Here is a 22415-nt window from a genome sequence, read left to right on the forward strand (position 1 = left end):
CTATTTCAGTGGCTTACCAAAAATAGGCCTACTCGGCCGGGATAGCTGTTCTTCAAACTTCATGTGATCGCGTGCGTCAACCAGGACAGGGAACACAGAAATACGAGAGACTGATGGGATGTTAAAAAAATAAATATCTGGAACCCGCAATGTAAATGGTGGGGAAGATCCTCTTCCCTGGCTTCTGAAGGACAGCGACTCTAGATCTTATCTCTTGCAAAATCCAGGTGGAGTTGGTTTGCTTAAAAATATAAATCAACGTAAAGAAAATTGATGCTATTTAAAGAAATTTTAATATTATAATACATTTAAAAAAAAAACAATCATGTGGTTTTCTCATCAGTGAAATACTTGTCGAACAAAGGGAGAAACTTTATTAACAAATTCAAAATGAGTCAATTGCTATAATAAATACTTATATATATAAGCTCATTTATTTTTATTTTATATATATATAAATATGTAATGGATAATGATGAAATTTTTGTGATGATAGTTAATTTGGTTATAATTTGTTGCACCATGGACCCATCACTAAATCCAATTTGAGGTGGAGGTGTTACCCTTTATTCCTCTTGGCTCATCCTAAGAGCCCCACTTTTTTTTCTTTAAAAAAAAAGAATAAAAATATATAATTTAAGAAAATAATCTTTTGTTTTTTTTTCTTTCTTCCTAATCTCATTTCACTTTCTCCTTCTCCTTTCCCTCCACTTCCCCTCAAGTAAACATAGCATAAACCTACATTTGTCATTCTTTGATATTTTGTCAAGTTGATTATTTTTTATTTAATTTTTTAAAAATCTGTTTCTCCCTCTTAATCATTGAGTCAATAGAGTGGTCAATAACGTTTGTAATAATTGCATGCCATCATTTTCATTACCAAACCAAAGGATCATATTCATAAACATAACAAGTCAAACATCATTCTCATTTCAATTTTTCCTTTTCCATTTTTTATTTTAAAACAAAAAGAAGACCTTGGTGCATTTTTATGCACATTTATAGAAGTAAATATGAATTATGTTGGCGACCAAATTGGATGAGATGAAAATAACGTGTGTGGGTACTTGAGCTCTTGTTATATTTCTTTCATGCACGCATAGATTAATTATGGTTGGTAGGGTTTCAAATATCAAAATCATTGAACTATTATTAAATTCTTCTTCTTTTTTTTTAATAAATATTATTTTGTATTTATATGGGTAGAGGGACATTTTGAATTGGAACAATATGTTAGGGTGTGATTGACATGAAAAGTGTGGGGAAAAGGCAATGAGAGTGACATATTTCTTCCTTTTCCAATTCTCCACACTACAACTAAACTAATCTCTAATCTCCATCCTTTCATAATACACTATAATTACCTCATAATAACTATTATTGTAATGGAAAAAAATTATTGGAAGAATTTCCAATCACTAGTACAATAATTGAATTGGACCTAATTGAGTATGACGGTGTGTGTGATAACATCTACTATATCAGAAATATGAATGAACCATCCAATTCTTATCTATTTCTTAGTTCAACATCCCTGTCTAGGACCGGTGAATGAGTCGGTTGAACATGTAGATCCCCTTGAATATCGACTTAGTACGACCTAAATCAACCGGTTTAAGTCGGCCAGTAACTTAATTCACCAATTTATGTCGAGTTTTAACTTCATTTTCATTATCTGATAGATAATAATACATCAACACAAGCATGTAATAAAAGCTTTTTGAGCAAATTTACCTCTTCAGAAATGAGTAACATATCGAATTGTCAAAGCTAAATTTCCTGTCAGAATCAGAGTATCCAGCATCTGCAGCCTTTCACATCTTGAGGCCCCTCGAACCATCGATCCCAAGACGAGCTTATATGTCCTGCTGTTCTGCAGAAAATGAAGTTATAGCATAGAGATTTTAGTATGTTGTCATCTTCAGTTATCGGCGGATAAGATGAGCTTGTGTGTTGATTACTCTAGGAGCAAGGGGTCTGGGCAGCTTTCTATTTGCCGTAGAAATCTGTTCAGAAGCAAAACTGTTAAATTAGTCGTAATGCAATGCAGATCGAGTTTGGAAGCTAATTGTTGAGTTGAGTTTGCATACGTACTCTGGTAATGAAGCAGATACTTTGTCCATTTTATCAAGTTCTTCAAGCTCTTTCTGTTCAAAATCAGAGGAAAGAGTCTGGTGGTTAGAAGAATATTACATTGATTTCAAGAAAAAATATGTGCAACTTTTTCAATTTGTTCAGTTGCAACTATCAAGAAACTAGCAAAATAGATGAGGGAAATATCCACTAGCTGTGGCAAGAAATTCAAAATACCAATATGACAAAATCATGGCTGAATTAGTAGAAAAAGTTAGATGAATCTGCCAGGAGATTGCAAGACTTATCCTTTCCTAGCACCTCAACAAACCCAAGATACTTGAGGTATCATAAGTTGCCATAGTACATAGCAACCGCAGCGATATGGCCCTTATTGAGGTATCATAAGTTAGATGAATCAGCCAGGAGATTGCAAGAGTTATCCTTTCCTAGCACCTCATCAAACTGAAGATACTTGAGGTATCATAAGTTGGCATAGTACATAGCAACCGCAGCGATATGGCTCCTTATTGACATGCAAAGGTTCCATGTGTGGACGATGAAACTGCAGTAACTAAACTGCGTGCATAGCAAAGGGTGCTGACAACATCAGTAACACTGATCAAAGGAGCAGAGAGGACCGGAAACAAAAGTAGAGATGATCAGCAATGGTATTAACACAAACAAAAGGCAGCCAAAAAAGCAATGAGAGTGGTTATGATTCCAATTTGTTGTTGGGTGCTAAATTTAGAGATAAGAGTGGACAAGAACATAATAAGTGCTAAATGACTCCGATACTACAGGAGAGTTTGTGGGAAAACTTTTTTCCAAATGTTTTGATAGACATTCGAATCAAACCTTACTTTACAAGCAATTGCATAAGAAAATAGAAAGGAGAAAAATAAACTAGTTGCATAATTAAGTAGGAAACTAGAAATGCTGATATGGCATATAGCCTAGTGAACAGGAAGGAATAAGGAGAATCAAGCAGGAGAAATCCAAACCTAGAATTATTCTTCCCTAACAATAATATCGATAAGTACCAGTAGTTCTTTATGTAAAACATAACCAAGAACCTAAGTCACTATTTCTTTTTTAGTGCATTAAATGCATATCAGGGCAATTCAAGATCACTTCATTGCTGCAACTAATCTAACAATATTACACATGGTTTTCATCGCTGTTCAGATCTTGAAAGGCGAACACCCTATATATTCACTTTTGAACTAAAGGAGAGAAAGCGAGACCAAACAGATGTGGAAGTTTGAATAGATTATAGTTGTTGCTGCATGTGTTGTAGCCTAGGCACTAGTCTGTATCTGATCTTACCCTAAAAACATTGTGAAAGTTTTTTCGGATAAACAACATCATAGGGGTTGGCTACATGGATTTTACCAGGTCACATAAAGTATGAAAGCATTCTCTTTCACAAAGATTACTTACCTCTAGACTCTAGAGGTTAACCAATATTACAATCGAGGAACAAACAGATTGATATGAAATACTACACAAGTTATTTTGCTTTAGGTTTAACATTCATCCATCCCTTGTTTATAAAAATTAAACTTAAGAACATACTGCCTCAAACGAACAAATCGATCTAGATAAATTCTTCCAGGTATTTGGTTCATTCATCCTCGATCCTCTAGCCAGATTAAGATAAAAAAAAACTACCAATACTTGCAATGATACCATTATATCATAGTTATTTTCCTAACCAATAAAACCCATTTACAAACAACAAGAATGCATGATAGACACTATCAAATAACTACTTTAAGTGAAGATCAACATAGCGGAGCATCATGATCTTATCGAAGTTCTTTCAATAGAATTCAGTGTGTAACCAAAAGAATAACGAAGAACTCCAAAAAAAGGAAGGCTCGACTGTCTTTCTAGCACACATTTCTTCTTATTTTCCAGGACAGTTCATAGAGGTGTGCCCATGGAGAATTGAACGTTAGAGAAAAGTATAAAACATTAGAAGATTGAACTCTCCAAAGCAAATAGCTCATCCTCTGAATTAGCATATCGAGTTTCAAAAAGAAAATAACAACCACAGACATGTGACAAGAAGTAAATTATAATGATTTTTAGCAGGAAGAAGGAAACCGAAACTATCCAAGTCCCTTATCAGAAGTAAAAAAGATTTTTTTGTTTGTCTGTTTGTTTATAGTCATTATCTTCTATAAGGAACTATACGACCAGGAAAAACAAAGGGAGATGTGCGTTTTACTTCGAGGAACCGAGCTTCTTGCTCCAATCGCTTGACTTCCGCCAAAATCCAATGCTTCCCCCTGGTATCCGATAAAGTAGGTACCCTGCGATCAATCGCGGCGATGGGCTCAGCCTCATTTGTCTGCATTCTCGCTTTCCCCTGATATTAGAAGCCGAAATCAAGGGCAGCAACAGGGACAAAAGAGGATCTTTAAGCCCCCACCAAGTTTCCTCCTCCTGCGCGCCGCTCCCCGGTCCTTAATGCCTCCATGGCACCGAATCCTTCAAGACAATTTCCAGCAAAAAGATCCCTCTTTTCTTGTCTCGTAGCGTTTGGCGGTTGCCGTAAAGCAGTGGCTCGCTTTGATCGGCTTTTGGACAGACCAAATACCCTTTGCCTACCTTGTTCGCCCGTACCCGATCTCGCAGTTGCCGCTCGGTTGGACGCAGAGGTGGTCCCCAAACGCTGGCCCAGCAACTCCCTGGCGACCGACAGGGAGGCGGCGAAGCGGGAAGCAATGGCCGAACGACGGCGGCGGCGTGGTCGAGATGGAATTCAATCTCACCGGGGCTTAGGTAGGTTAGGCCAAGGCGAACTCGGTCGGTCTCTTCTTTTCCTTTTTAGGGAAAAAAATCAGAAGGGCGACCCTTTTCGTTCGAATCGTCCAATTTTAAATTAGTAAATTTATATTACAGTAATTATAATTTCGTAATTATTATAAAAATTATAACAATTAAAATTTTATATTATTAAATAAAATAATGCTCCTCAACTCCGATAAATATTTCATTCTCATTCTCATAAATAAATATTGCGAGAGGGAGTGAATGAACAAATCTGAAGACTTACAAATCATTTAGTTGAAAAGAAAAAACAAGTGTATGCAAATAATGATTTGCTAAGAAGCAACAACATTTTAAAATCTTCAGTGTTGCAAACACATTGAAGTTTATACTTCGACTTGAATTGAATTGAACTGAACAGAACATTTAAGCAATTTGGCATCAAGAAATTGGATTACAAAACAACTTCAACCTCTGTTGGCATCTCATACTTGAGTTCTTGAAACCTCTTCAGTATGCTAGACTTGTGTGCTTCGACTTCGGCGAACTCCAAAGAGTTTGGGGTCGAGCTAATGATAGCCGCCGCGCCTTCTTGGTGCAAAGCCCCAGCAGCTTCATCTGCATATCCCAAGCTATATATCTCAGTTTCTTCCTTCGACAAAACCTTTTGCTTCTATCATCCAAAGTAGCCACAACCTAAACATTTTTTGCTTTAAGGTACAAATAAATCTTGGCATGCCCTCAGACCTCAAGTTCAAACTGTAAGAAATCGACTAATATCGATAGAATAATGATAAAAATTCTATGTACAGATCGCCTGACCAAATAGAATCGCGATTTTGATGACCTTTTATAATACAAATCTAGTAATGTTGAAGCCAATCATGAATTGAGTGCACTACTATAGATCTGTCATACTTACCTGAGTGTGAAAGAGCGACAAGAGCTTTCAGAGCTTCTTTGCGCGTTTTGTCATCCTTGGCGGTCTTCAACATATTCAACAGTTCTCGAGCGCCACCCAACTCCACCACTCTCATTCTCCTTCCATCTGATTGCAAATATGAAAATAGCAAATGATAAAAATAAGTAGATGGCAGATCAACAATAAGTTAGTCGTGACAAGAGGTTGCAAATATCAGGTAGGGAAAAATTTCAGCTCTGACACGGAAGGTAACACAAAGAAATTGCTTTAACTTGACTATGAAACATTTCTTACTAAGAACCGACAGGAAATTGCAAGGTTTACTTCCTATCCAACATAACAAGGGAAAATAGAATGACCGGCAAATTGAGGATAAATGAGTTAAGATTTACCCATAAGAAGTCAACTAGAGTATCTCCAGAAATTGGAAATCTTGAAGTTTCTTCTGTGGTAATTTAGTAAACCACGCGCCTAAGGTTTCCAAATACCCAGATCACGTGCCCTACTTTTACAATCACCAACTCATGGAGGCAGCCACAAAATCACAGTCAGGCCTGGCTGCAAAATTGTGGTCAATCCTAGCCACAAAATTGTGGCCACTCGATTAGTGTTGAAGGTATAAGACGAAGGATGGATTGGAAGTGAAAGATAAGTCGAAGATGGATCCTCTATCTCGAAAGATGAATGTTTGAAGAGATAAGTTAGAGTGTCCATCCTTCATAACTCATACACTCAACATCAAAGCTTATTAACAGTTATTAAACATTAAAAGGTGATCCTCCTTCTTCATTGACACGATTCAAAGAATAATTTTCTTGTCATCCCTCGTCTCCCCTTTCACTCTTTACTATATACCCATCTTTTCAATTTACCATCTCACAGAGGAAATAAGGCAGCAGCAAGTGAGAAAGTCTATATGATGCTTACAGCAGGAATGAGTTCTCACAGTCTATAATATTAAATGGAAAATTATCAAAGAAGAAACCCCAATCTAATGACATAATCTAGTTTGCAATAACAAATTGAAGTGAGTTGAGTATGAATATCAGAAAGGAAATATCAAGATATGTGTCAGTCATATATCTAGGATATTTTTAAGGAAAGAAACTTCAACAAATGCTAGTTCAATATGAAATACCATCAACTGCAAAACGTCTCAATCTGGAAGCTCCCATTCTCTTAAACAGAGGATCCTTGACACGCAAAAGAGAGATGGACTGTTGCAATAGATTATCTCCTGAAATGTTGTTGCAAATCAATTCCGTGACTATTTTATATTATCATAATAGACCAGAAAAGAGGAAGGTGTTTAGCAGTATAAATTTCATACCCATGTAAGGGAAAAACTGGAATACAACAAGTCCTGCAGTTCCTACAAAGATGGCTTTCAGCACCCACCCAAATTTCCTTTCAGCTTCTTCCTCAAGTGCCAAATCCTCTGAAGCATGTTCAAGGTCAAAAATATCAAACCTCAGTGCATACATTCTCATTTTTTTTCTATTAACATTAAGCATACCAGACACAGATTCAATGCATCAACTTCCACTCTATATCATACCCAGAGAATATAAGAAGTCTGCGGATTAATGATGTAATAGAAAAACAAGTTTAGAGAGACAAGAAACTAAAACCAATAGTCCAATACTATACTTTCTTGGATGAACATATGCAAAAGAGCTGAAAGATCCAATTCACCATTACAATGACATTATGACAAGGAATGACTGCAATGCTCTGGCCATTTATCATTTATCACTTTATTTGTCATCAAAATTAGTGTAAGGTAATGCCTAATTATTAGTAGCATTCAAATGTATTTTTTAATCTATTGTAGTAATATTCTCAAAGTAATTTTCTCCATGCCCCTCTTCTCCCACTTCCTGCAAATCTTGATTGTGTTACTTGCCTGACAGTGGAGCTTATATGACTTCTCTGAAAACTTTCACGCCACTTTTGACATATGCTTGCTTTATCTTTTGTTGGGCTAAGATCTAATTGGCAATTGAAAAAATTGTATGTTTTAACAACCTTTTGTCTATTAACATTCGACTTACACTACTATTTGTATATTTTCTGTTAACCAAGCAGCATGAAGGCCTGAATGTCTAAGAAGCAGATAAATTTTACACAGAAGCTCATGTACTTATTTTCAGGGAAAGGGAGAAGAAAGACAATCCATCATAATTTCAGTGATCTCTGTCTTAATCAACCATCAGCATCCTTCCTATCGGACAATAATTCCAATGTAATTGTTTTTATGTAGAAGCTCTCATCCATACATCAGAACCATGTATTCGCTTCTCCTTATTAAATTGCACTTCATTCAGTCTCATTGAAATGATTCTTCTTGTCTACACCTCCTTGTCTCCAGTAGCAGCACAAATATGTTTCTCATACCGTAGACGTTTAACTGGTACATAATCAATACTAAAACAATCTTCAATCAACGAGAAAACCATCAAGTTAAAAAAAATTTGAGATTTCATTAGTTCATTACCACTCTCGTTGATGGACGAGAATTGCCTAAAGAAAGAAGTTCTCTCATTGTTTCTTCCGCTCAAAATCTGCAACCAAACCACCATATCACCACCCCAATACAAAAAAAAAGAATGAAACTTGAACTGAAGCAAGCTTACAAGCGTCCGACGAGAGCCGAGAAGAGAGGCGCCGAAGAGCTGCGTACCAAACTCCGGAAAGATCTCCACCGTCGAATCTCCAGCTTGGGGCTGTGGGGCGGCGGAGGACGTGGTTACACCGGGAAGAAGGGATCCACTCGAACGGGAGGCGGCGACGGTGGACGGCGGGCGTGGAAACCCTCGCCTCAGCCCGTGGGAACGCAGGATTCTCAGTGCAACCCCCCGCATAATTCGGTCGACAACAACTCAGACGAAGTCTTGTGGCCGCGTGTTATCTTGGGTGCGGACGTGCGGTCTAACTGGATTGGGTCAGCCCAATAAGACAGCAGATTGGGCCACGGCCCACTAACATGGGACCCACACCCACGTCGGGACACCTGATGTCTAATGAAAAGCCAGGTAATAAACTGAGTTTTTGATATCGGGTGACAAAAGAATCGGTCCGTTTTATTACAGTTGGGGGTACTTGTGCGACATGGAGGCGTGGTGAGGAAGGAGATGAACTAGGGTTTTAGGACGGTTCGCCGCCTCTCCTCCTTTCGAAAGTGCATCCAGATTCCTCTCCCCGCAGGATCCGCAGCACTGTTCCCGTGATCACTGTTCGCTTTTCGGTTGGAATCCGGTGCATTTTGACCAGCGGAGATGGGCGCCGTCGAGGACGAACTCGGGAACTACCAGATCATCAAGGAAGGGGAGGCAGAGATCCTTATGCATTCCAGCAACACCGTCTTCTTCAACAAGGCTCAGGTGGCATCCTGTGATTCACTTGGATGCAATTCACTAAATTTTGGGGCTTTGGGACGGTTAAATGGAAAATTTTCCCTATTTCTAAGATTTGATTGCGTTTCTTCCGTTTTTCTCTTGCCTTGTTTAAAACTTTATATACATATATAAGAAAAACAACTTTTTTTCGTGCTTTACTCGGATATTCAACTCAATTCGTAGTCACTTCTTCCTGACAACGTTTTGCTAAAGCAGACATACTGTGTTTGTTTGTTGATTGAGACCTCTCACTCTAAACTAGGTAATCGAATTGATCAACTTTGACAATGAAACTTAAACATGATAGGTTCTCTTGATAATCTGATGTTTAATGGAGCCAATTACTAAGATGTTGCTATTGTCCTGGGTGAAATTAGGTACCAGTGTTTGGTTCCTGTCTTGATTTTTAGAAGACTTGTATTCCAGAAAGGGATTTATAAAACTTTCTTGTACTTGAGATTTATTTCAAGCTATTTTGATTATCGAATAGCTTAAACTTTTTTGGATAAGTTGTTAACTAATTTGTTTCAGGCTTCCTTTTTTTTCCTATAATGCCCAGGTGATCTTGCTGCAGTAATTCATTTTACCTGAACTTGTTGCTTTAATACTTGAATTAGGTATACAACAGGGATATGTCCATTGCTGTTTTGAGGACATTTATTGATAAGCAGAAAGAGGAGCATGATGCATATTTAAGCAAAAAGGGAAAATCTCTAAACAAGATTCCCAATGGCAAATTTTCTGAATCTGTTACCTTAGATGGAAGTTCAAGTGCCATTGAAGATGAAAAAACTAATGGAGCTACTGCAGAAAAAGCCAATGAAGGGATTGAAGTACAACATCATCAGTATGATGGCGAAGCAAAATATATTTCAGACAGGGAAGAAAAAACTGCTTTAGAAGAATGCATAAATATTCCTTTGAGAGGAAAACAAGAACCCAAGGCGCCTAAAGTTCTTGAGGTGAGTCACATGTACTTTTTTAGCATGATTATTTCACTGGATTTGTGTGTACCAATGAGTCTGGACTGTAAGTTGCCATTCTCTTATAAAGACATACATCTGTGGTTGTTCTACTAATAGTTTTATGTTTTGCACTACATGAATTTATAGGCTTTGGCAGCTTCAGGATTAAGAGCTCTGCGATATGCCCGTGAAGTAGAAGGGATTGGGAAAGTTATTGCTTTAGACAATGACAAAGGTTCTTTAATTGGAATTGTAGATTCAATAGATTATAATTTTTTGTTGTTTGGATATTGAACCATAGGCCTAATTTTTCTTCTACTACTTTTTTTTTCTTTGTGCAGCATCAATTGAGGCTTGCAATAGAAATATAAAATTTAATGGTTCTGTCACTTGCTCAAAAGTAGAGGCTTATCTTGCAGATGCTCGAGTTTATATGCTCACTCATCAGAAGGAATTCGATGTGGTAAACATTTTTTTTCTTCAAATTATATATTTCACTCCCTTCCTAATTTTTTCCCCATATTTTTGTTAGTATTTGTCTATTTGTTCAATTTGCCACTTAGTTGTAGGGAGAGAAATAGTTGGAGTAAAAGTTATATATAATTCAGTGAGTGGAGAGGAGAATGTAGGTAGTGTGCTTGTGTCAATTCAGTGAGTGGAGAGGAGAATGATGGTAGTGTGTTTGCGTCATTGAGATTGCATATTAATTCAATATAGGCACACTTGTGGTTCATGGGCCTTTGCATATCTGTTTTGGTACTAGTAAATGGTCCACAGTACTTGATCAAGCTATTGCTGTCTTCTAAATTTTCTCAATTTGGTCTCTCTTCAGTCTGTCTGTTTTGCAATAGCTTGAAGGGAAGTAAAAACTCAAAACGTTTTAGGATCTGAAATGAAGGATTAAAAAATGTGGCTTATTTAGAATGTTTCATGGTTGCATCTAATCTCAAGATGTATTGTGGACTTATGGTACTCTTACTTGCTAACATGAAAGCTAGTTGTGGATCCTTTCTCCTTTCACAATTCTTGATATTCATCAAAGTTATATGAGGACAAACACTTTTCTATGGCACTGTAGTTGTACAAATGTTCTGTAAATTTTCTTTATATTCAGTCGAATATGACCAAGATTACTTATGAATATGCTTGAAGTAATATTAATCAAATAGACTTTTATCAAATATGTTGCAAGGTACTGCTATTTTCCATATCTTGATATGTCAATATATTTGTAATGAATGGAGAGTTGAATGTAAGTGTCACAATTTTGTTGCAGGTGGATCTTGATCCTTACGGTTCACCATCTGTATTTCTGGACTCAGCTGTACAATCAGTTGCCGATGGAGGAATTCTGATGTGTACAGCCACTGATATGGCAGTTCTTTGTGGAAACAATGGAGAGGTTTGCCATTCAAAGTAAGGTTTGCAACAATGCTTTTGCGCACACACGCAAAAAGAAAAAATAAATAAATAAAATGAAAATGACACGTTCTGGTTTTAATATCCAAGTTTTCTATTGAAAAATAGGTATGGCTCCTATCCTGTGAAAGGGAAATATTGCCATGAGATGGCATTGAGGATCCTCCTTGCATGCATTGAGGTATTTTACACTATGATCTTTGGACCAATACACCTGGTGTTTTTTGATAGATAGATGAATAAAACTGAAGCTTCATAAATTTGATTAATAGTAAACATTGATGTTTTTTAATTATCAGTTTACCATCTTCTAATGCAGAGTCATGCAAATCGCTACAAGCGATACACTGTCCCTATCCTCTCTGTTTATATGGATTTCTATGTCCGAGTTTTTGTTCGGATATTCACGTAAGTTGCCTTCTACCTTGTCCGTTGTATTTGAAAATTGGAGATAGATGTAAATTGAGGTGGTAGGATACAATTTGTACCCTTTTAATCCTCACATAGTGCTCTTTCTGTGATCTTCTATGCAGCTCAGCAAGTGCAATAAAAGATGCACCTCTTAAACTCTCATACGTTTACCAGTGTGTGGGTTGTGATTCTTTCCATCTCCAAAGTCTTGGGAGGACTGTTTGTAAGGTAAGCTCTTACTCTGATCATATTCCTTTTCATTAGAATCTATCTTATTTTTCCCCAAGTCTAGAAATAGCATCTCATCATATTATGCCTAGTGTTTGATTTTTGATTTGTTTTATTTAAAGGATAATAGCGTCAAATTTGCTCCTGGATATGGTCCTGTGGTTCCTCAAGAGTGCAGTGATTGTGGAAAGAGGTTTAACATGGGTGGTCCTATTTGGTCTGCTCCAATCCATGACAAACAATGGATAAATTCCATTTTAGCTAATGTTAAAGCTATGAAGGAAAGATATCCTGCTTATGAGAAAATTTCTGCTGTGCTCACTACTATCTCAGAGGTTAACCCCTTCTTCTAGCTACTTTTTCTTACTATATTGTGCATTTCAATTATGCAAAGTCTCATTTGTTTAATCTGTAATGCTCAGTGAAATAACATCTATTTTTATACTCAAAGTTTCTCTTTACCTTGGATTTGTCATCTGAATCTGACAATTACTTTTCTTGGTCATTGTGGGAATAGTCTTGGTAATATTTACAACTTTTTTGATCCTTTTAATTTACACTGTATTATCTGGAAACTTTTCTTTTGTGTACTATTTCAAAATACACTAGTAACTAAATAAATATCTAATTATAAGCTAGATGTTTTTTTCCATCTTGCTATTGATTGTAATAAGCTGGTTTTTTTTCCCTTTTATCCGCCAGAGAATATATACACCAGTTCATGGTACCATTGGAACTGCTATTAAACTTCTAATTATATTGTAAATCTTTCTTAGAAATCGAACCTTAAGTTTGTTTGTAACATGTGCAGGAACTACACAATGTTCCTCTCTTTGTAAGTCTCCACAGTTTATGTGCAACACTCAAGTGCACTTCCCCGCCTGCAGTTGTTTTCCGCTCTGCAGTCATCAATGCTGGGTTTCAAATTTCAGGAAGTCATGTGAATCCTTTAGGGCTCAAAACCAATGCTCCAATGGATGTCATTTGGGACATCATGCGTTGTTGGGTAGTTACTTGATCCCTCTCTTAAATTGCTTCTAGCTACATTATTGTTTTTCGTCAATTACTTCATCTCCATGTTGTTTGTGGAACACAAAGTGGATATTGACTTATAGTTTCTTTTGCATGGCATGTTCCCAGGTAAAGAATCACCCTGTCAAGGCACAACCACAAGACAATTCAGGAACAGTGATACTCGCCAAAGAACCAAAAGTGCAAGTATGACTTATCCCTCTATCTCTGCTATTTAATCACTCTGAACAAATATGAACTCCTTCATCTGAAAAACTTGTTTCACATTTTGGCCACGGTAGCATGTTGCTCATTGGCAATCTGATGCCGCTTTAGGAATCTAAGGAAGAAAAGATAGCATGTGCATGTCTATACTATGCATAATGTGCTGCGATGCACTTGATGCATTTGCCTTGAAGATTGAGATCCTTCATGTGACATCCCAGTTTAGTTTCACAGGATAAGTTTTGGGACAATGGAATTAGCTTATTTGTTTAGATGCATCGACTACTATTAATTTGATCGTAAGCATTTTGGATCATTTATTGAGTCTAACATAGTGAACACCAATGCTCTCATCTACATGGATAAGACTTGTGACAATTAATACGAGAGAGGATCTAATATCAGACATGATGAGTTGCCATTGGGCATCGACTATGAGTTGAATATTAGGCCTTGACTAAAGTTGCAGAGCCTTAACCACAGATTATTATTACATGTTAGTTGAGCGTTTACATGGAGAGTTGTGAGCCAATAAAGGGTTTATAGGCTTAGATAAGTAAACTACTGTTAACTTGAATTTAGTGAATTTGGATCAGTAGCCAAACAATGTTAATAGCACAAAACTCTGATTCAAGTATGTTTACTGTCAGATAACGAATACTTCTCTCCCCGTGTCACAGGCAAATTTTGCCCGGGCAGCTGCTTCACTCAGCAAAGCGAAAGTTAAAAAGGAGGTAAGATACCTTCCTAACCCAGAGAGGCATTGGGGGCCTAAGGTTAAGGCAGGGAGGCAAATCACAAGCAAGCACTCCTCTTTATTGGGCCCTGACATAGTGAGCAAGTCGCTCGGCAAAGAATCTGAAACTGAAGAAGTACGGGAGGTAGAACAAAATGAACAAACTGCAAATTCAAACCAAGAAGAGCCCGCTACGAAGCGACAAAAGACTACAATTACAGTGGCAAATGATTGCTGAGTGATCATCATCGTCGTCGTCATCCTCGTCCTCTTACTAATCGTCACGACTGTTTGGATTTGGATTGTCTTGAAATTTGATTGTGCTTGATTGTTGTGGTGGTTTTGATCTAGGTGCAGTCCTGTCTTATAGTTGAAATGTATTATTCTTTTTGAGTTAAATATGACACAAGGTCAAATATACAAGGATCGTTTGCATTCTTGAACGCATGAGTGAGTTGCACCTTTTTTCTTTTTATTCTCTATTTTGAACAATTAGTTTCTATTAAAAAAGAACTTAAAGTGAAAATAAATAAGATAAATAATTTCGTAAAATTTATTTGCTACACATGAAACATGTTGATTTTTTTAGAAAAAAAGTTAAAGAAACAATTCCAATCAGTAAGTTAAGCCATTAAGTGAATGAATAAATTTACTAATTTAGGCAGAAAAGATCTTGGGAAAGATCTTGGACTTTATAGTAATAGATTTCAAAATAATGATACATGCATGATTATTCATAGATTCAGAATAAAAGTTCAAAGCTAAATAAAGTAGCTCTCAGCTAATGAAGATCTTGGACTTCGCAAGCTAATCTGTTAGTAGTCCAACATGTCTGCCAAGTTTTCTATTGTACAAGCAAATTATTGTGACCCATTCTGGGTAAGATAATGAGGTTTATCAGTAACTTCCTTTAGTATATTCTCTTCTCTCTTCTTCTTGTCATCTTTCTCATCATCCATCATAAACAATGAATTCCTTTTAGCATCTAACATATTAGTGGAGAGTAGTGTGGGTATAGATCTTTTGTCAACTCCAATCTTGAAACGAATTGCAGGTCTGTTACCAGGGAGGATACTTTTTTCACTATCATTGAAATCAAGGGAACCAACTTTGGATGTCTCAATTTCCACTGACCTCTTGACAGCGTCTACTTCTTGTGGAATAGCAATCTCAATTATCTCTTTCTCGTTGAATAAAAAAGGAGGAGCCAGAAATGGATTGTTACCAGCCACTCTCTTACTCTTACCCTTCCTAAGATCACCATCGTTGGTCAGCTGAAACCGAGCTGAGACATTGAAACCAAGCTGCTTCTGTAAGCTCAACAAAGATCTCTCTGCTTTCCTCCGCTTACTTTCTTGATCGACATGGTCATCTTTAGTGTCAGTGATCCTCTTGTTGCAAACCTCCACACGGCTATATGTGTTAGGATCAGGGAACCTAGGAAGCCAATCAGGAATGTGATTTCCGACTGGCACCTCCCCAACTTGAGCAAAGCTGGGAGTACACTTGGGAATTCGAGAAATAGGAAATTTCACAATAGGTGGCTGAAATGGGGCATTCACTTCTGAGTTTACAAACTGGATGATCTCTTCGATAATACCAGAACTCAAAATGCATATCTGAGAATCAGATGCTCCTGGATAACCCCTCGACGAGCCCAAATCTTGCAACCCCCGTAATACATCAAAGACATTGCAACACGTTCTGCCAGCCAAATTAGCATAAAAGTTGGCAGTTTCGCCTAGCTTGCAGATGTATCTGACAGCGACATTCGAGAAGGCGTAGTTCGCAGACCGCTGCGTTCCGTGGAACCCATGTGTCTCACAAATCTTGGAGACGGCGACCTTGGCGACGGAGTGGCCGAAATCCCCACCTTCCGAAGGCCGCCATCTCTTCCAGCAGGTCAGCTGATTTCTTCCGCTCGCCTCTTCCCCATCGCTCATATTCAATCGATCATATCATCAGCTACAAAAATCAAGTCTTTACCAATCACCAATGTTCAAAACATGCTGAAAAGCTTGCGCGATTTGCAAATTTGTGACAGACTTCTTTGAATACCCAAAAAGTTGTCGATTTCAGTAGCTTCTCAACCAACAAGCGCAGTGCGAAGCCAAACAATTCGTCCAAGATCGGACAAGCTACGGATGGGGGAGAAAATAAATGATTTAGCTCGCAAAAAAACTTAGAAGCAGAGAGAAACAAGCAATACTGGAACAAGATTACCACCTTTCGAAATTGTTCGTTGACGAGGCCGATCAACGAGGCCGTGGATTGATAAACCCTAGAGTTTGCGAGACGATCAGAGAGCGAGAAAGATTTGGGGTTCTCTAGATATTTATCGAAGTCGAGGGTCTTCCGAGCATGAGATTGAAGGAAAACACGTGGCGCTAGATGGACGGTTCGATTGACTGTTTGTGCTCCGTCGAGTCAGCACTTTGACTTGAGTGTCTGCGGGACCCGCGACAGGACTGGGAACCCTATGCCCATCATTACTGGAATTGAACCGCAGCGGACCGGACGAGTGCAGCCAGTCAAATCAACTGCGAATACGCCCGAAACTCCATATATTTTTCTTATTGACATCTAAGGCCCTTATCTACAAATTATAAAATACGTATTTAACAAGTACACTTCCTTGCAACTTTTCAATAAACCCCCTTCTGATTAAATATTTACAATGTTTAAGTCATCATGAGGTTGAACTCGTGGAAGTCGAGCTCGCCGTCGCCGTCGAGGTCGAACGCCTGGATCATCGCCTCGCACTCCGCCACCGACCGGTCCTCCCCCAGGCGACTGAGCGTCCTCCGGAGCCCCGCGGCGTCGATCCTCCCCGACCCCTTCGCCGACTCGAAGGCTCCGAACACCCTCCTCATCTCCTCCTCCTCTGTTCCCGCTCCCTCCACCATCATCCGGGCGAAGTCGCCGAAGTCCAGCTTCCCGTCGCCGTCCACGTCTAGCTCAGCCACCGCCTCCGCAGCCTCGTCCTCCCCCATAGCCTCCCCGATCGACACAAAGAACTCCAGCAGCTCCGCCGCCGAAATCTTCCCATCTCCGTCCCGGTCGAAGTGCCGGAACACCTCCAGAAGCTCCTGAACGCGGTCCCGCCGTCGTCCTTTTCCGGAGGACGACGTCGACGAGGACCTTGCTGCCGGGGAGGGCTCATCGACGTCTACCTGGAGGCAGCACAGGAGGCCGATCGTTTTTTTCCTCTGCGACATGTTTGCATGGGCCATGCACGCTTCAAATGAATCGTGAGGATCGAACACGTAGATTTATTGAGTGAGTGTGTGTGGAATGATGACAATATAATTATAATTATTATTAATTAAATTTAAAAAATAATCAAATAATGAAAATTATAGTGAATATAAAAGGGATTAGTTAAGTGAAAATGGAATACGAACTGTGCCGAATAGAGACATCAGGAAGGTTCGAGGGAGCTTCCTTAAAGGGGTATTTGGTAGGTTCTTATGTCACTTGGTGGTGATTATCTAATTGATTAGTGTAGTTCTAGTTTTATAGTGGCATAATTAAATACCAAATTCATGTACTTGATGTGAGTGTGGTTAATGAATCATATACGTTATTGTATGTTTTTGTTAGGGCTGATGGATTGAGGATGGAGACCATTTTGTACATTTGCTCAAGTAAAAGTAAAAGATTATGTTGAATGATCTTGGATAAGTGAGTTGATAATATATATTTATTAAAGTGGTGCTTTTCATGTTGTGTATTTGAATTTAGGGCTGCATTTTCGATAAAAATCGAATCGAACTGAACAACTGAAATTTAACAAATCAAATTATTCGAACTAATCAAACTGATCGAATTTTTCAATAACAATCGAACAAACCTAACTGATAAAATATTGATTAATTCGATCAAAACTCAAATTAATCCAACATTTTAAGTAATATGGAAGATTTACTTATTAGTTAGAGATTTTTAAGTTCACTTAAGAATTTATTGGTTAATTTTTTTATTTTGGATATCAAAACACAACCAAATTAACAGATATAATCGATTATTTTAGGGGAAAAATTAAAATTTTGAAATAATTAAAATTTTAAATTTAATCCGTTTATTTGATTTAATAAACTTTTACTCACCCCTACTGGAATCAACAAGGTGATATAGGAGATATCTCTTTGATTAATAAGTGGATAAAATCAATGCTCCAATGAAAACCCATGTAGTTCCTAGAGATGATAACATCGTCAGGCAGACTACTTTCAAGTTGAGACTTTCGGGCAAACAAGCATTACCTAAAAAATAATTTCTCTTATAGTTTTCTTCATTGATATTCCTTGTCATAACCCAATAACTCACATCACAATTCTCTAACAAGAAGTTATTCTATGCACAATATCAAAGGCTAGCTAGTTGACATAGATCTACCAAAGCTAATTAAATTAGTGATGAATCACCACATATTTAGAATTTAGATCATGAAATCTATAGCACAACATTTGCGCTGACATGCATGCTCAAAAGAAAATTAGTGACTGAATTCACAATGCCCATCTTTTCTTCTCTCTTTTCTTTCTCATATTTTCTTTTCTTTCCTCCAATGGATTATTTTTCATAATAATGGGGTGACTTGTGCTAAGTATGAAGCTTAAGAATAAGTCGTGGAGATAACCTAGCTACCTGCTTATTTATTATGTGCATTAATGACCTAGCTTCCAAGTTAATGCATACATTGGTTAATTAGGTATTCCCTCTTACATGTACCCTAACAAATGGAGCAACCAAAAAGACATGTAGACATTGGCGAGGCATATTAATTCAGTTGCATTAATGCATTCCTTTAATCATGAGCTCATAGAGAGTATAGAGATCACTTCATTAAGGCTAAGCAAATAACTTGTAGGACTACAAAAATTAGGAAGGTAAGTTTAGCTAGTGAGCCTTGTAGGCCTTTTAATCTAATTATAAAAGGGAATATCCTTTTATGGACTAAATAAATATGACTTGTAATGAAATAACAATGAAATAGAAACTTAAGGTTTAATATCGACCTATTAATTGATGTGTGTTGAACACAATACCAAGCCATGCTATACAATTGGAGGACATATTAAAAATGATAAATTTTAGAGGGGTAAAATGATTTTTTAATCATAACCTAGGCCCAATTTAATAGTAATAGAACGGCCCAATTAAGTGCTGGGGCTCACGTGGAGCGAGATGATCCTGTGGATCGGCGGCGTTAATCTTAAAGACCACTGCACTATTAAAAAGAAAATTAACCTTAAAAAAGAGGAAATTGAAAAAAAAAAATGTATCGGAGTCGAATCGATCCCTCGTTCCTTGCTGCCCGCCTCCGATGCCAACCCTTCTCCTCCGCCGCCGGCCGACGGCCGAAGAAGAAGGTGTACCATCGCGTCCTCGAGCTTGACAAATATGTCGACCTCCAGAAGAAGCCGGCTCTCCTTCTCCGTCTCTGCTCCATCCTCACCGCCCGCAGGGACCGCTCCATCCTCCTCCGCGACCTCGAGAAGGAGGTTGGCTTCGTCCAGAAGTGGAACTTCCTCTCCCTCATCGAGCGGCACCCATCCGTATTCAAGGTCTCCGGCGGATCTGACTCCCGCGCCCCCATCTCCGTCCGCCTCACCGACAAGGCCGAGAGGGTCTCCGCCCAGGAGGCCTGCGCTAGGGAGATGATGGAGCCCATCGTGGTGAGGAACCTGAGGAAACTTCTCATGATGTCGATGGATTGCCAGATCCCCTTGGAGAAGATCGAGCTCATCGAGTCCGACCTCGGTCTGCCTCATGATTTCAAAGCCCGGTTGATTCCCAAGTACCCTGACTTCTTTTCTGTAAAGAAGGTTAACGGGGTGGATTACCTTTTCCTGGAGACCTGGGATTCTTCCTTGGCGGTCACTGCTCGTGAGGAAAAATTGGACCTTGCTAGTGCTCCGATGAAGACCAAGGTAGTTCCTAGAGATGGTAACATCGTCGGGCCGTTTGCTTTCAAATTGAAGTTTGCAGCTGGCTTTCGGGCGAATAAGCATTTCCTGGAGGAAATGGTTAAGTGGCAAAAGATGGCGTTTCCTTCACCTTATTTGAATGCAAGGAGTGTCCAGTTTGCCACTCCACAGGCGAGGAAGCGGGCGGTGGCTGTGTTGCATGAATTGCTGAGTTTGACCATGGAAAAACGTCTGACATCTGATAAATTGGATGCATTCCATGATGAGTATCAGCTGCCTTGCAGACTGTTGCTTTGCTTGGTTAAGAATCATGGAATTTTCTATATCACAAATAAGGGTGCGCATAGCACTGTCTTCCTTAAAGAAGCTTATGATGGATTCAATCTTATTGAAAAATGCCCTCTGTTGCAATTCCGTGATAGGTTTGTGGCACTCATCGGAAGGCCTAGCCCTGATCTGCAAAATGCATTACCAGTTTGATTTGACTGTTGTGAGGGCACATTGCTGTCTTGATGTCTATTATTCATCTGCTGGCTAGATAATATTGGCTTTCCACTCAGCTCAAATCTATCCTTCTTGTCTGGTAGATAACCTCTCTAGGGCATGTTATACATGCTGTAGTAGGCTAGATTTTATGAGATGATAAAAAATTGAAATTGAATTGCGTACTAGCATAGGTAACCTAGATTCTTGGAATAACAACTTATGGTTATATATGGAACTATATACTGAAGTTCTAAGGCTATAAGGCTCATACTGATTATATTGCTTATAGCATTGAAAATATTGATTCCACAACTCAATTGCATGCATCTTTTTTTTTTCTCTCATTATCATTGTCTCAGAATAGCTTCTGTATGAAAAATATCACTGTATTGTAGAGTGAATGTCACAGTATTTTAGAGTGAATATTGAAATGCTTATGACTTGTTTGTACCAGTAGTACAAATTCTCTTGAATCATGGAGTATTAGGAATGTTATATGGATGAGTTTGTCTTCCTTGCGGAGGATGTATAACAAACTAAATGTCTGACACACATTGTTGTCCATGCAATTCCCGATATCATATTAGAATCTCTTGTTAACAAAGTCATGCCTGTACTTGCTCCATCATTGAAAATTGCCTTGATCAAGAACAAATTCATCTTGGAATTAGGGCAATTATATACTCTATTGAGGCACATAATTACTTAATCCAAGCATAATGAGAAGGGAATAGTTGAAGCCGTTGTACTTTAAAAAATCATAGAGAAATGGCTTTTCATTGGAAGCAGATGATTTGGTTAGGACAATTATAACGCCACTTGTATTTTTCAGTAGCTCTCTACTCCTCTTAGAATCTCTAGCGAAATATATAAACTCCTGAATATGGCAATTCTACCACATTCATTTTTTCCTTTTTCGAATGGATCTAGTGTAGTCACTGTTTGTTTACTAATCAGTATAACTTTGCAGGCTACTATGCTAACTCTTAGAAGTCAAAACCCAAAGTTCAAAAAACTGTATCTTATTGGGATTAAAGTTTTTCATCTATATTTAATGCATAAATTGGTAAATATTAGTATATTTTGATGTATCCAACCTATAGATTTCAGTTTATCATCCAAAACCAATCATCTACTGAAAAATTATCTTTGATTTTTATTTGGTCAATTTGAACAAATTGTGGAGAGATAGCTGAATGATGAACTTGCTATGCTCATCATAAAGTAGCTTGCCCTACTTGGATAGAGAGTGGTACCTTTAGTTCCTTCTGAATTACAATACCAGGCTTGAGAGAACATCAAGATAAGAAGTTTAAACAACCAGTAATGCCAATTCATCTCTAGAGTTATAGTTGGTTGAAACTACTAGTAGCAATCTCGCTAGGAAAAAAAATTTCACTCTACAGAAAACACCATTTTTGACCATCATGAAGTGGGGAAAAATAGTTACTAAACAAGGTTGTGATACTTGGACTGAGTTATGTGGTTTATGTACGAATCTGAAGACTTGTTTCCCAGATGTGCTGGTTTTTAAGTTAGGTTAATAATCACAGAAGTAATGAGGCAGCTATGTACTTTGATCACCTAGTTCTAGTAGATTTTAACTACCTTTTTAATCCAACGCAACAATTCGCAGTGTGCTTAATGAAGTGAAGCAATTTTACAGAAAACTTTCTTGAAATCTCCTATACTAATATGATTAAGATCTGGATGATAAATCACTATAGATTCATCTCCTTTTACTCTGTGGCAGGAACACAATGAAATATATGTATCTAACCATGATCTATGAGATACAATGACATGAATATTCATGAACTCATACCA

General features: G+C 38.1%; 6 protein-coding genes across 7 annotated transcripts; 2 read left to right on the forward strand and 4 right to left on the reverse strand.

The window, feature by feature from the left end:
- Positions 1-1654: 1654 nt before the first annotated feature.
- LOC141814027 (guanine nucleotide-binding protein subunit gamma 1-like) lies at positions 1655-4864 on the reverse strand. The gene is made up of 4 exons (XM_074702026.1): positions 4310-4864; positions 2095-2147; positions 1962-2006; positions 1655-1873 (listed from the first exon to the last, which is right to left on the reverse strand). The coding sequence occupies exons 1-4, from the start codon at positions 4436-4438 to the stop codon at positions 1789-1791; spliced, it is 312 nt and encodes a 103-aa protein (XP_074558127.1). The 5' UTR covers positions 4439-4864; the 3' UTR covers positions 1655-1788.
- Positions 4865-5115: 251 nt separating this feature from the next.
- On the reverse strand, positions 5116-8641 carry LOC141813873 (uncharacterized). Its single transcript, XM_074701873.1, has 6 exons — positions 8413-8641; positions 8274-8340; positions 7107-7214; positions 6915-7013; positions 5777-5902; positions 5116-5472 (listed from the first exon to the last, which is right to left on the reverse strand). The coding sequence occupies exons 1-6, from the start codon at positions 8638-8640 to the stop codon at positions 5309-5311; spliced, it is 792 nt and encodes a 263-aa protein (XP_074557974.1). The 5' UTR covers position 8641; the 3' UTR covers positions 5116-5308.
- A 237-nt stretch (positions 8642-8878) lies between these two features.
- On the forward strand, positions 8879-14612 carry LOC141813399 (tRNA (guanine(26)-N(2))-dimethyltransferase 2-like). The gene is made up of 12 exons (XM_074701364.1): positions 8879-9159; positions 9792-10136; positions 10287-10374; positions 10481-10602; positions 11416-11555; positions 11667-11739; positions 11878-11966; positions 12092-12197; positions 12320-12532; positions 13009-13203; positions 13338-13415; positions 14114-14612. The coding sequence occupies exons 1-12, from the start codon at positions 9055-9057 to the stop codon at positions 14405-14407; spliced, it is 1848 nt and encodes a 615-aa protein (XP_074557465.1). The 5' UTR covers positions 8879-9054; the 3' UTR covers positions 14408-14612.
- A 241-nt stretch (positions 14613-14853) lies between these two features.
- On the reverse strand, positions 14854-16469 carry LOC141813400 (transcription initiation factor TFIID subunit 8-like). Of its 2 annotated transcripts, none has more exons than XM_074701365.1 (3): positions 16396-16469; positions 16228-16307; positions 14854-16134 (listed from the first exon to the last, which is right to left on the reverse strand). In XM_074701365.1, exon 3 carries the CDS (start codon positions 16110-16112, stop codon positions 15030-15032), a length of 1083 nt encoding a protein of 360 aa, XP_074557466.1. In that variant the 5' UTR covers positions 16113-16134; positions 16228-16307; positions 16396-16469; the 3' UTR covers positions 14854-15029. The 2 variants fall into 2 exon arrangements, with proteins under 2 accessions (XP_074557466.1, XP_074557467.1); XM_074701366.1 differs by having other exon boundaries at positions 16216-16307.
- A 381-nt stretch (positions 16470-16850) lies between these two features.
- Positions 16851-17387, reverse strand: LOC141812882 (putative calcium-binding protein CML19). The gene has a single exon (XM_074700831.1). The coding sequence runs from the start codon at positions 17385-17387 to the stop codon at positions 16851-16853; it is 537 nt and encodes a 178-aa protein (XP_074556932.1).
- Positions 17388-19451: 2064 nt separating this feature from the next.
- LOC141813789 (protein WHAT'S THIS FACTOR 1 homolog, chloroplastic) lies at positions 19452-20661 on the forward strand. Its single transcript, XM_074701771.1, has one exon. The coding sequence runs from the start codon at positions 19452-19454 to the stop codon at positions 20580-20582; it is 1131 nt and encodes a 376-aa protein (XP_074557872.1). The 3' UTR covers positions 20583-20661.
- The last annotated feature ends 1754 nt before the right edge of the window (positions 20662-22415 follow it).

The sequence above is a fragment of the Curcuma longa genome, chromosome 20 (genome assembly GCF_044706935.1).
Source record: "Curcuma longa cultivar G26 ecotype Majalengka, Jawa Barat chromosome 20, ITB_CL_G26_1.1, whole genome shotgun sequence".
NCBI lineage: Eukaryota > Viridiplantae > Streptophyta > Magnoliopsida > Zingiberales > Zingiberaceae > Curcuma > Curcuma longa.